Here is a 14,492-nt window from a genome sequence, read left to right as displayed (position 1 = left end):
AAATTGTATGTAGCAAACAGTTACATGACCTTCAACATGGTCCAGCAAGTTCATGTTTACGACATTTTCGGACTACTAAACAACAATTGATTTAGAACCCCGGTGTTACACAAGTCTCAAATAAAACACGAGCTGCCACCACTATCCTAGGACCATTTCAACTTCAACATTATCAAATCACCTATGCTTAGTCCAGTGACAACTAAGATTCCAAAAACAAATCAGTCCAATCAACGTGAGCTAAATATGATGTGGCTGTCCATGATAGTAATTTCTCTCTCTCTCTCTCTGTGTGTGTGTGTGTGTGTGTGTGTGTGTGTGTGTGTGTGTGTGTGTGTGTGTGTGTGTGTGTGTGTGTGTGTGTGTGTGTGTGTGTGTGTGTGTGTGTGTGCGTGCGTGACTCACCCTACTTGCAGAGAAACAATGCCCTCCTCCTCTCTTTCAAAACAGTCTGTGACTTTTGTACAGTCCTAGGCTACCTGGCTAAAATGCTTGCTTGCTAGCCTTGCCAGCTAGTTAACATTAGCCTATTACATCTAGCTACATATTGAACTTTCATCCTCCTCAGACCAGGGGCACAATGTATGAATTTATGGTTGGATCAGAATAACCATTGGCCAGTACGGAGAATGAAGAATTAAGTCCAAATCCCTATCTTCATACATGGTTTATTTGGGAAAGGGGCAATTTGTGCTAGCTAGCCACCAGGACAAAAACACGAAATGCAATAGTTCAAGTTTTTTCTGTAAATTACCTTTTGCCTTTGATGTGATTGGTGTGAAGCCAAATCCAAACTTGCTTCCCTTGACACTTTTTTTTTGTGTGTACCAGGACCATTCACAGTTGAGTTCACTCAACAGCTGTTTGGCTGTTGTTGTATATGCACATGTGTTTATTAAGGTAGGCCAATCGCTTGTGTTCAATGCACAACAATGTCATACTATTTTTGACCAGACAGCATCAGCTAGATGGGCTACACATACAGAGACAGAGGGCCATCGTTTCGCTCGCTCGATAGCTTTCTCCTGTGAGATACAATTCAGCCTCTTGAGAATTGAAGGAAAAGTATGAAATACAGAGAGACGAAAGATACATTATAATAAAATAAAATAAAATCTTGCAATTTTTTGCGGGGGGGAGCCTAGCTTCTCTTGGCAACCATGAATACACGCCACTGCGGAGCGAATCTTGTATGTAGGGCAGCGCAGGCAACGCCTCTTCAAAACAAATTGTATATAGGCTGTAGTGTAGTGCATAGTGTAGCCCTTGCTGGGAGGACCTGAGAACTGCAGTTCATGATCGCAATGTCAGTTGTTTCTGTGGAGGTGCGGCAGTTGTTGCCATGACAGCATGTAGTTGGCAAACTCCCCTGTTGGCATCAATTATTAGCAATGTGCTACACATTCAAACGCACTGCTCTGGTCGTTTTTCAGCTGTCTTTCGCCTGTTTTGGAATTAAAAGAACCGCAGTGACAGTGAGCGTTTAGTGGAACGCCGCATCGCGTTGCAACTTGCTGGTGGAACGGGGAACATTTTGAAAAAGTAACCGGCGCTGTCCGTGTTCAGAAAACCTATTCATGTAACGTTAATCTTTCATTCACGTAATCTTTCCTGACCTGATACACTGTTACCAGGACAGTAAGCGAAAGGGGAAAAGCTTTACAGTAGGTTTAAGGCTATGGGAGTGACACTGCACTCACCCAATTCTACAAACATCCACAGTCTTGATTAAAACGAAATACAATGGGGACGTCTGGACCTGATGCAGTCGCATTCTCAGGGGAGGAGGAAGAAGAGGAGGAATACTATGAAGTTGAGCATCTGCCTCCACTCCTTGAAGATGAGGTGAGAGTAAACATTTATGTTTAGCCTACATTATTATCATCGTAATTATTATTGTTCTCTCAATGGCATGTGTTATGTCAGTATTGTGGACTGAGGTCCCCAGGGGACTGACTTTATTGGCTGTGACATATGCACTTGTGCACCTGGAACCAAAAAGGGTTCTACTATTGTAACAGCCAAAGAACCCATTTGGTACCTTTTATTTTTTAAGAGCATATAGGCTAACCTATGCTCTTGACCGAGTGATTGAATGATTGAAGAAGACATGCTGTTTTCTAAGGTCTAATTTAATCAACAACATGCTCTCTCTCGCTCTCTCTCTCTCTCTCTTTCTCTCTTTCTCTCTTTCTCTCTTTCTCTCTCTCTCTCTCTCTCTCTCTGGACAACAAGATTAGATTAATGTGTCTGTGGCCTTTCCTTATAACTCTCGTGGTGATCAGGGACCATATTAATTGTACTCTGGGATGTACAGTAATATCCACCATTGATCTGCATGACGAGCTTACTGTACAGATGTATTGACCCCTGCTGTGTCCTCTCTTGGCTTTATGTGAATAATACGGCATTCATTAAAACACTACCCCATAAACATAGTTTGAGTGTTTTAAAGTTCCAATGTTAAACCATGTACAGTGGGCAATATGATTCAGTGCAGAACAGTTATTCACAGTTATTCACTCCAGACGTGTTGAGCTGCAGGTGCCTTTGCAAGTATGGAGACTCCAGAGACACTGCAGGGTAATCTTGAGTGGAGGGCGGTATGTGCGAGGTCATCCTGACAGATGCATTCAGCTGTAGCCTACACACAAGGGGAACAAGTGTAAACTTAATCACATTTTACCTTTGAATAGTAAGGGGTTCATTAAACCACTAACAGCTCACCATGATTTCCCTCAATGACTTAGTCACCCACTTATAGTAGCCCACCCAGTCCATCGCTACCTCACTCTTCTTTTCGTTCCTCGATCGTATTCGATGTCCTTCTCTAAACCTTTGAGATGTTCCACCAGTGTATAGTTGGTCTTATTAGAGCTCATGGAGTGAAGAGGGAAAGTTATGTAGGCCGGCATATTTAACTTGAGGAGGGAGAGGGAGAGACTCAATGTTTCTCTGCACTGTTCTCAAGGGCAACAGTCTATTTATAGGCTTACTGTATGCTGCTGCATAGTGTCATCTTTCTGCCCTATTATTGTGCCATATTCTACAGAATTATGGGTGTGCTTTAATTCACCTTCTGCAACAAAAAATATATGTTTTGTAACAAACAATAATCTCTTAGATCTCTCTCAGATCAACTGAAGAAGGATATTGTGTATTCACTCCAGTTCCATTTTTTTTAAATTAAATGTATGACAAAATATCTGAGCAGGGCCTGCAAAGTATCTGAGTAGGAGTGCTGATCTAGGATCAGGTTCCCCCTTGTCCATGTAATCTCATTCATTATGGTCTAAAAGACTCGACTGATCGTAGATCAGTACTCCGTCTCTGAAATGCTTTGTGTATACAGACCCAGATGTTTTACAGAGAAAATAGTCATGGAATGTTAGTGAGGACGGGACATCCTAGTGATGAAGCTCATCATTCAACTTGACTCCCATTATGAAACAAATGACAACGACTGAAATGCCCATGTCCCATGAGACTAGGCTTTTGTGAAAAGACCGTGGTCTGTTACACTGTTCAGTCACATGCATAGAATGGAAATGCAGAGTATTGGACACCACGTCACAATGGAGCCGATCTATCGCGGTAGTAGCAAAGACTTCCTTTTGTGCTCATGTGCCAATCCAACAAAACATCCCGTCTTCTTCACATGATGAAAATGTCAAACATGCCATGAGATGTTTTCTATTTATGGATGCAATTAGGCTTCTTCATAATAACAATAAGTGCCCACTTGGCTTTCCACTGTTTGCAGCATGACATACAAGGATGTAGGTGTAAGTGTGTTTATTGCTGCGGGACACTTACTGTATTACTTTTGTTTGTGCGTGTGTGTTACTCCTGTGTGTGTTCGTGTGTGTATGTCTGCGTGTGAGCACATGCATGCTTGCGTCGATGCCTGCCCTGTGTGTGTCCCCACAGGAGAACGTGTCCCTGGCAGATATCCTGTCGTTGCGGGACATCTGTCTGACGGAGCAAGAGGTGTGGGCGGTGTGTGTGGAGTGTGTCCTGGCCTTGCAGAGTATCGCCTCATCACCCCTGTTCCACACCCTGTGCATCACGCCCGACACCCTGGCCTTTAACGCCCATGGCAACGTGTGCTTCATGGAGCAGCTCAGTGGTGAGTCAACACAGCTCAACACAACCCGGGCACGGCTCAACGCGGCCCTCTCGACATCACAGTCGATGCGGATCTCCCTGTCTATTCAGGGTCCCATTCTTTAGGGCACATACAAACGTTTCAAATGTTTTGCAACGGGGAAACTAAAATGAGTGTGTCCTATTGGACAAGTCCAGGCAGTCCCTCCCTGTTTCAGTTAATGTTCTACCATTTGGTGCGAAATGAACATCACCCAGGTCTATTAGTTATTCAGGGGATTATCTGGTGTTTCGTCTCATACAGTACATCTGTTAGTCAGTGCTGTCTGCTATTGTAAAAGGCTGAGGCAGCACTCTCTCCACTGATCGATCAATCTGATCTGATCTACCATGGTATCCTGAGGTCATAGATCAATATGTCCTTCCTATGGGAAGTCAAAGGGTCATGAAGATCAGGGCCCGTATTCAAGTCCACCCTTCTATTCATTATGATTTGAACGTTCAAACTGATCCTAGATCAGTACTCATACTCTGAGATGCTTTATGAATGGGTCCCTAGACTCTCCTCCCCATGAAAAGTTTGTTTCCAAACCCCATCATATTCTCTTTTGGTCAGCAGTATCTGTCGCAAATGACAATTACACCTTTACCCAAAATGATTGAAATGTAAAATGGCTGCATTTGCAAAAGAGGGCTGTTTCTTAATTAAAAAATGCTGAGCCTTTGTGTGATTACATCTGTGTGATGTGATTTTGCAGTCGTCTGCAGTGCCTGGTCTCATTTGGATGGAGAGTGTTGGTGAAACTGAGTCACATCTTTCATGTTCAGGATACTCTGCCGCTTTCTCACTATGGCTTGTCCCTCAGACATTGTGATAAATCCTCTCTGCCAACAGACTAGCTTCTTCTCCTCTCAACAAACCTCAATCATCTGTCTTTTACCAAACAGGGCTACGTCATCACCTGTCACACTCACCTGTGTTGTCCCTTCCACACAAACGTACACAGGCAGGCAAGCAGGCACACAAACACACACGTATGCATGGACGCACAGACATACATGCGCACCGGATTCTCTCTCTCTCACACACACACACACACGCAAACCCATGCACACGCATAACCATTCTGGGATAGCCTCCCATTTTCCCCATGGCAACATCAGTAATTGATAAGCATTGATGAGCTCAACAGTGTCCACATTGCCAAGGGGATTGTTGCCACGGTAACAGAAATTCTGGCGGTCAGCTGCCTATCGGTGCCTTTGACTCACCCTGGATTCACATTAGAATCTATTGCTGATCAGTAATTGGGTTGATTTGCTTTAACCACAATGGAACCCAACCAGCACTCGTATGCCAATACTACTTTTCTTCCCTGCATTAGGTTTAATTGAGCTTAGGAGCTTTTTCTTGAATACTGATGCATGTGTGAGATCATCACGTGACCCCTCAGGATTGAGCCTACAGAGTGACCTTATGTGGCCAGTTAATGACCAGCATGCAGCAGTGTTATAACTCATGGGGCAGTATCCATTCAATACATTGGTAGAAAATGGCGTTATACTTTTATGACACATCGACCACATTGTAATACATATTCATATAAGCTCTCTCCAGTCCCATCTGGGATAATATGGGAGCCTTAATCTAGATAGTTTTTCTCAATCATAGTGTTAGGGAGCACATTCCTTCACTCACTGAGTTCACTGCAGTCTCCTTCCTATGTGTTTGCCCCTCCTGTCATATCTTAGAGCCAGCTTACCTATGATCTCTAACCAATAGTGCTCACTTCTCCTTGGCCGTTCGTTCTGACCCTCTGGAGTGTCTGGCCTCCTCCTAGCTGGGAGCCCGTCATAACTCTAGTAGTCAGAGACAGCCCCAAATCTAGGCCTGACCTACTTAACTGCCTCTAACTGTGGTTAGAGGAGGCTGAAGGCGGGCGGCTTTATCCCTGCTTCCACCCCAGCACAAATACTGGCCTACTTAAGACTGAAGATGCTCCGCAGCGCAACACCCAGGCTCTGATCGGGAGATAGCTGCAGTCCCATTTGTGTGGGATTGTCTCTGAGCTAATGAATGATGTACAGTATGAGTGGGTAGTTTCATTGGCTTAGCACCTGGTTTTATAATAGGCCCCATACTGTCAATTAGGACTGATACCAACACTACATGTAGTAAAACATTTGTTACACATTTTAACACTGTATTGTTGTGTGCTCATTCTGCTGGACTGAATGATGTAGATGACTGGTTGCAAGTGGTTTTATTGGCCTAGCACCTGGTCTTGTAATTGGCCCCATATTGTTACAGTTACGGTGGAATCATGTGATCATATGTTTGTGGAGCGGTAGGCCTACCAACACCACATATAACAATGTGTTTATTACACATGTTAACTAGATGTACTCTTGTACACTTGTCTTGCAGATGACCCCGAGGGCTCGTTTATACCTCCAGAGTTTGACAAGACTGGCAGTACCTTTGAGGTAAGGGGGTTCTTTCACTGCGAATGGCTACTTCACGGCATGTTTTGTGTCTCGCTGTAGGCAGATGTTGACAATGCATTCTTGACATTGAGGGTTGAGAACAAGTGAGAAAACAACAGTTAAGGTGCCTTTCGTTTACTAGGCCTTTTTGGAGTGTTTTCTTATATAGTCGTGTAAGTGGGTTTTGGCGATGGGAAAAAGACTTGCACTCTGAAATATGTCCGCTGGAAAGGAAGTGATGAGATGGCTTCTCAAGACATTCTCGTCCATTTATTGTCATTACTGGACATAATAAAATGCACAATACGGCCTTTCACTGTTGAAGTTTGTTTGATGAACACTGTGCCTACACATTAGTCCACCATACTTCATTTACTAGAAATCAATATCACATAAATGCTATTTCAGAACAAACATGGTGGAAATCAAAGGAATCTAAAAAAAAAAGTCTTTACGTATAGCAGAAAATACAGAGGATAACAATATTTCTCACTAAGAAAGGATTTCACTCTCTCTCATCACATCTATCTTTCTGTCTGATTCACTTATTCTCTCCCCCCTTTTGGGTTGTGTAGCGCCATGAATTTATTTCCTATCTCGACTACATTTATCAGTTGCTCAATTTCAGGTTTAATGTGCGTGTCTATGGTTGTCTAATGTATCTAGTCTTCCAATATCTTCCAATGTGCGTTAAGTGCGCCAAGTGGAGCAGGTGGGGCCGTAGAAATATAATTATTTCTAGTAATTATATTTCTATGGCTGGGACCTGCTTGTGCACCCAACGGGAACTAGACATGACCTTTCAGCAGCTGGTGGATTTAACATGCTCTTGACGTGTTTGTGTGATCTGGATCTTCTACCTTTCCCATATCCACCACATAAGTATGGGTTACATTCCTTTGAATTGTTTGCAATACAGTACGTATCTTGTCTGAGATTCGACCTAAAAAAAACCCACCTGGTTCAGATTCATTCAAGAGCCAACTTGTCAACCATAATTGCAACAGAGAGCACAATTCCCCCAAGTAAAGCACAAGAGAAGATTGTCAAATATCTGCAAGTTACAATAATAGTTCACTGGAGTAAAAGTGTCTGGCTTTTCAGCTTTCAGTCTCTTGAGTCTTACAAAGAGACAGGCTCTCATGAAATTCCCACATATGTGCTGAAGTTTCATCTCTCCTGACTCCTGGTATTGCAGCCAATGATCAGACGAGATCCAGGGCAAATATGGAGAGATCATGATGCGTTTGTGAAATGAGGCCCCAGAATGCATTGCCTGACAGGCTTAATGGCTCGATTACAACGAACAGGCAGATCTTAACGCACTTGTTCAGGTTACCGCTGGATTTCTTAACACTACTAACGGGAGATGACATGCGCCTGCGGGCTAAATTGAGCTTGGTTGTAACAACAAAACCAATAAGGGTAAACCAGCAGATCAGTTGATCTCTTGTTCTTACCATGCCAAGTGATTATGATACCAGACAGCTGGTCTAGATTCCCTAATCCCGCTCCCAATTAAATATCGACCTATCAGGAGCATCGAAAACCATAAGGCTGTTGAACGTAAAAAATAAATAAAATACTTAGAGTATAAGATATAGAAGTAGTAGGCCTATATTTCATTCAAACGTTTCGCTTTAAATGGCAAAATAATACGTGCCATTTTAAATAACTTCAGTTTAAGTTGAATTTATTTGCACCAGAGAAAACAAGTGATAAACACAGACAAACAGTGTGCAGGTGTGGTTGAAAGCCCATGGGATTATATGAAAACTACAAAAAAATGATCTACAATACATAAGTACAAAAATAAAAAAAGGTTTGTTCAAACAGATGACAACCTACTAATTATAAATGTATAACACTAATTGTAAATGAATAAATTAATTGATCAGTAATCATTTGTTTAAATGTGTGTGTTCATGTGAGAGTTAGGCTATATTGAGGAGATTACTGAGTCGAATCATCAGGCTGAACCTCAGTCTTCGCTTGAAGTTATTGAGTGATGAGGATATTTTGGCAATGTCAAGACAGGAATTCCAGAGTATGGTACCTCTGTATCTGACAGAGAATTGACTATGAGGTGTGGCAGTGGGGAGTGTGAAGGTTATCGCAGTGTCTTGTGTTATATAGATGGATTTCAGAATTAACCTGGAAGAATCCATTGAAAGGTTTAGGTAAACTGTCCTGGGCGGTATGAGTATTTGTAGATAAAAGTGCATAATTGGCGTACATTGTTGTAAATAGACAAGATATTGAGTTTCTTAAACAAAAGGTGCAGATGGTGCCAGGTAATTAGAGGAGGTGGCTAGGCATGCAAATGTATTTTGTATGATGAGTCATTTGTGTAGGCATGAGGCATATGTACTGGCCCAGACAATATTACAGTAAATGAGATATGGGTAAATGAAGCTCTAGTATAGATAGGAAGCAAGCCTGGTGAACCAAACCACTTATCTATCTGATGATACCAACATATTTCATCACTTTGCTACAGACAAATTGAATATGATATTTCCAGGATACCTTTTCATCAATTACAACTCAGAGGAATCTAATTGATGTGACTGGTTCCATTTAGTTCCCACGAATTGAGATTCTGGCTCTTTTTTTCATTTTTCTTTTTTTCAATTTTTGTTCTTTTTTTTAACCTATTCTTACTAGTGAATACAATAAAGTTGGATTGTTTTACATTCAAAGATTAACTTGTTTGTCTGGGACCATTCAGAAAAGTTGGCCTGAGTTCATCAATTAGTGATTCCACATTTTTTGATCAAATCAAATTGGTATCATCAGCAAAGAGAATGGGAAGTATGGTAGAAGCAGCGAGGTCATTGACATTGATGAGGAGTAACAAAGGTCCAGTTTTCGAGCCATGTGTCACGCCACAGGATATCTCGGCCCTGGTAGATGCACAGCTGTTTGCATCAGCAAATGATTCTCTATCATAAACATAACTATATAACCAAATATATGTATAATCGTGAAAAGCATAATAATACAATTCAGAAAGTAATTTTGGATGAATCCAAGAGTGTATTCATTGTTGTTAAGGGCTGTAAAGATTTTATCCACCAGTTGCAAAAGTGCCATATCTGTGATATTCAAGTATTTAGGAACAATACCAGTTCGCATAGATTTATCTATTTGACAATTACCACGGTAGATCTTCCGTGGTAAATGAGGAAATGCTTTATTTCAGTTGTAAGGAATTGATTGTCGAATAGATAAATCGCCATTTAGTTTGCTCATAAAGTAGGAATAAATTGTTCCCACGGTAAATGGTCTTGATAAATGATGGCTGCAATCAAGACTAAAAGATAACCTCTACATCCACGTTAGGGAGCGGTAATGTTGGTTGCAATTGAGATCAGCTCTGCGGGTTATTTTCGCCCGTATTGGTTGTTTTAACGAGAGATCAGCTGGCGATAATCTAGAAGCTTTCGACGGTTGCAATTGGCCTAATGGATCTGAAGGCTCTCATATGAGGGAGGAACATTGCCTTGGCCTGGCCTACTGCAGCTCTATTGACATCTTGATGGCCTGATGAATTACTTCCTCAACCAAAAGCATGCCAACTCGGCCTGGTTTCCACCAAGACCCCAAAGAGATGCCCAAAGGACTTCTGCTGCCTATACTAATAAACAGAGGTTGTCATGGGATACAGTAGTGATGTATGGCTTTTTTTTAGTACATGAGCTGATGACATGAGGTAAATAACACATATTTGAGGTTTTAATTCCCATCTGGTTTAAAGTGAACATGTCTATACAGTGTAAACAAGTCTAAACAGTCTTATTGTGTTTTTTTTAATGATAAACAATTGCAGTGTGGTGAATGTTATGGGTCAGTTTGAGGTCAATGACGCTCTGAATCTTCTCCAGGGACATGTGTACTCTCTGGGCTCCACCCTCTCTGCCGCGTTGGACTTTGTCATTGAGCCAGAGCTGGAGGCAGAGCTGGGGGAGGAGATTCAGAGACTGCTGGAGCAGATGCAGGAGGAGGGGCCAGAGGACAGGCCACTCCCCCAGGTAACTTCACCATCATGGATGAACGTTAATGGAGTGCTGTCTTTACGCTCTTATTATACAAATTACGGAGTGGCTGCGATTCTGAATTCTCTTCCCGATAGCACAAAATCTAACATTTTTGTGCATGTCCGGGATTCTCTTCTTTACGCACAGTCTCTGATCTACTCATTTGGCTGCCCAGAGAACAGGCTACCAACAAACTACTCTGGCAAATTTCAGTGATCAATAGAGAATGGTGCTCATTTAATAACGTTAGATCAAAGCTGAATCGATGTCTGCAAGATCACAACATGATAGTATTCTACATAACATAACCAAATACAGTGCCTTCAGAAAGTATTCATACCCCTTGACTTATTCCACATGTTGTTGTGTTACAGCCTGCATTCAAAATTGATTTACATGTATTATTATTCTTACCCATCTACACTCTATACCCCGTAATGACAAAGTGGAAACATGTTTTCAGAAATGTTTGCAAATGTATTGAAAATGAAATACATTTACATAAGTATTCACACCCCTGAGTCAATACTTTGTAGAAGCACCTTTGACAAACAGATACAAGAGACATGACATACTGATATGCAACTGGATGTGCACAGACACTGAACATGAGCAGCACCGTGTGGAGGAGCAATGACAGTGCAATGTAGATAGGTAGTAAATGGGAAGGTTGGCTATTTGTAACGACTCAGATCTTTTCGACTCGTTCAGTCAAAAGAACAAATCTTTCGGCAAAATTTTGTTCACTTGAGTGAGCAACGCCCAGAGCACGCAGGACCCTCTACCGGTGAACGATGAACTGAAAACTCAAAAGATGATTCTACAAGCTTCTCGTTCACCATAGTGGGCTTAATTGGAGCTGTCATTTGTGACTGCTTTAAACAATGTACATTTGTTGATTGCTAGGCAGACAAAATCATTGCTTGACCGCTGTGAGGCTGATAAGCACAATATCGCACATTATTCGTTCTCAAGTTTGAGTTTGTTGAGCAGAGGCGGTGTATGTTTTGGTTCTATAAAGCTGTGTCTCTCATAACATTCAATAATCAATTGAATTTCTTCTTGCACCATGCGATCAATTATTAGTTCGAAACATGTCAATGTTCTTCTCTATGCTGCCTGCTGCACGATCTATTGTCCTTGCGCGCATATATGACAGAGAGTTATTGGTCGGAGCAGAGCACGTGTCTAGGTCCTCATGAGCCGGAGGAGTGTGGATCAATCGTGCTGTAGGACTTATTGGGTGCCAGCAGGTCAAACAAACGGCTAAAATTAACAAGTCATTCAGAGAGAAAAAAAAATCTCATCCTGACTCGAGTCAGTCATAAATAGTTGTTCAAAAAGAACAAATCGTTCTCAAACTGCACATCACTACAGATGGGGAAACCAAAATGGAGGATGTTACAGTCGTGCTCTAAAAATACATCAAGCGAGTTGCACATTCTATATAAGATCTCCCAGTAATTTATTGGGTAAACATTGTGCCTTCTTCAGGGTCACTAGTCATGCACGAAACAAGAATTCTGCCCAGGGGATAAAACTCAAATATGAAGTTTACATCAATAACCGGATGTATTTTCTTTTGGGAAACAAATTAAATCTGTTTCAACACTGTGTCTTCAACAGTGAACAGTCAACAATGAAATAGCAAAATGTATTAAACCCCCTAAAGTTCATAGTTTTATATTTATACTAATATAATCTCAATGGTAAACGTGAAAACGTACCCTTTCTATAGAAACTTAAACTTACCTTTGCATCACATTGTACTTGCTAGCTGATATATTATGTGTCTTCCTCTCAGGACCTCCTCTCCCTTGCAGAGGAAAAGCTAGTAGATACCTCTTCCACAGCCCTGTGCCGGAAACTCTCTTCTATAGGACGAAGAGTTCTGTCAATCGAATCCGTCGCAACATTTCAAGGTTTGCCTTTAGACACGGGATATGTCTGTGTATATCTATGTCAACGTGCATTTCTGTTGTAGTCCACTGTGGCCATAACCATACTACCTGTGTATCTATCCACAGATGGGTGGCGTGGCTCTTGGGAGGCTCGATGGCAGCAGCCCAAACCCAACTGGCAGCTCCACAAGAGCATCGAATCTGAGGACAGTAGCTCCAAAAACCAGGGCGTTGTCTCACATACCACGGCAGAGAACCCGGACTTAAACGACTCCAACGGCCTGCATCGGCATCACGTATGTGGAGCCTGGGACTCCACCCTTTGGGCTGACGGTATGGGGGATGTGGAAGAGAATGGATGTGTCAGAGAGGAGGACATGTTTGGTTCTCAGTTGGATAGCAGATCTCAGAATAGTTCTCCTGTACACAGGAGGGCTCAGGAGAGGGCTGGGAGGGTGAGGGGGGTTCTGAATCGTTCCTGCTCCGTTCCAGACTCCAATAATCCCCCCGCATTCCCGCCCGCGCCCCATGGGGATATCAGTGTCAATGTATCGGACCTCACGGAGATAGGAGCTGAGGAATGCATGGGGCACGGGTCTGTTTGGAGCAAGAGAGGGGACCGAGAGAAGGCCCCTTATGAGTGCAATGACTCTGAGCAATGGGACTCAGCGAGAGACAGTGAGACATTAGAAGGGGAAAGAGATTCTACCCTGCCCATATGTGGTGCTGAAACAGATTCAGACAGTCAAAGTGGAACACGAGATGAAACCTCTTCGTCCCGCCCAGCTCAAGACCCGGACATGTTGGTCGACTCTGCTTGCAACATGACTTCAACCTCAAACCTTTACACTCCCAATAATCACATGACTAAAAGCATGCTGTGCCTCAATGAACAATCTCAAGATGAGGTGAGTTCAAGGATCCATTTCATGTACTGTACAATGTACGTAGATTTACGTGCCTTCGTTTCAGGAAAGTTCTTGTTCACAACTCTCCGGGACGGTTTCCCAGACCCAGATTAAAGCCTATTCCTGAACTAAAAATCACTTTCAGTGGTGATTTTTCATTGAACATGGTTTTTTGTCCAGGACTGGCTTAATCTGGGACTGGTAAACTGTCCAAGAAGGAAAGAAATGTTAACAATGTACATTTTTATTGATTGTGACCTAGTGGATCTCTCTGAGGGATCTACTCACACGGAGTGGGCAGAGACTGTCTGTGAATGAGCTATGGGCCCTGTGTCATACCTGCCTCTCCACACTGCAGACCTACTTAGACTACCCAGGTTGGCTCCTCACTTCTTCAGTTAAACAACCACTGATTCTCTGCTCTGTGTAAATCAATGACATGATTTACTAAGCAGTAAGCATCCAATCCCTCACTTTGTCTGGTCTCTAAACCACTTTGCTGTTGATTAAATTATTATGAGAAACGTCACTGTGGCAGTGGCAATAAATCATTTAAAACTTTGTTTAGTTCGACATACACTTTGTAATTTATTAAAACGTATTAACCTCTTAGGCTTACTCTTCTTTATGTCCTTCCTGAAAGCATACCTGTGCCTGGATACAATGTACGTGGGTTGTGAGGGAGAAGTTCTCTTCCTGAAACCTAAAAACACAGGTATGGCTCTTTTTAGCTTATGCAGTACACGGTATTCAGCAGTACTCTGTTTGGAATGATAAAGTTACTTTGCCACTTTCCATTTATTCTTTGCCTCTGTTTATGTATAGATTTACAACTGTTGTGACTTCAAATATTCAAAAGTTATCCCGAGAAAAGTGTCTGAAGAAACATTCTATGAAATGATGTCGCGTTCAATAATTCAACGTGAATTTTCCTCGTAGGATCCTGCGACGCGTTTTATCTGGCCCCTGAATTCCAGGAGCATGGAATCGTAACTGAAAAGGTTTGCCTCAACTTCTGACATTCATCTTTTAAAATAAAACCTTCTTCT

General features: G+C 42.2%; 1 protein-coding gene across 1 annotated transcript in view; it reads left to right on the top strand.

Annotated features, from left to right (window-relative positions):
* Nucleotides 1–1,374: 1,374 nt before the first annotated feature.
* LOC135510869 (kinase non-catalytic C-lobe domain-containing protein 1-like) overlaps nucleotides 1,375–14,492 on the top strand; it is a 50,315-nt gene continuing 37,197 nt past the window's right edge. Inside the window, 9 exon segments of the mRNA XM_064932168.1 lie at nucleotides 1,375–1,845; nucleotides 3,931–4,129; nucleotides 6,536–6,594; nucleotides 10,482–10,628; nucleotides 12,439–12,556; nucleotides 12,662–13,443; nucleotides 13,706–13,820; nucleotides 14,087–14,158; nucleotides 14,383–14,444. Coding sequence (XP_064788240.1) covers nucleotides 1,744–1,845; nucleotides 3,931–4,129; nucleotides 6,536–6,594; nucleotides 10,482–10,628; nucleotides 12,439–12,556; nucleotides 12,662–13,443; nucleotides 13,706–13,820; nucleotides 14,087–14,158; nucleotides 14,383–14,444 — 1,656 coding nt within the window. The 5' untranslated portion in view covers nucleotides 1,375–1,743.

Source organism: Oncorhynchus masou, chromosome 23, assembly GCF_036934945.1.
Source record: "Oncorhynchus masou masou isolate Uvic2021 chromosome 23, UVic_Omas_1.1, whole genome shotgun sequence".
In the NCBI taxonomy this organism is placed as follows: Eukaryota; Metazoa; Chordata; class Actinopteri; order Salmoniformes; family Salmonidae; genus Oncorhynchus; species Oncorhynchus masou.
Note: the sequence above shows the minus strand (reverse complement) of the source record. Positions and strands in the feature narration are given on the sequence as shown.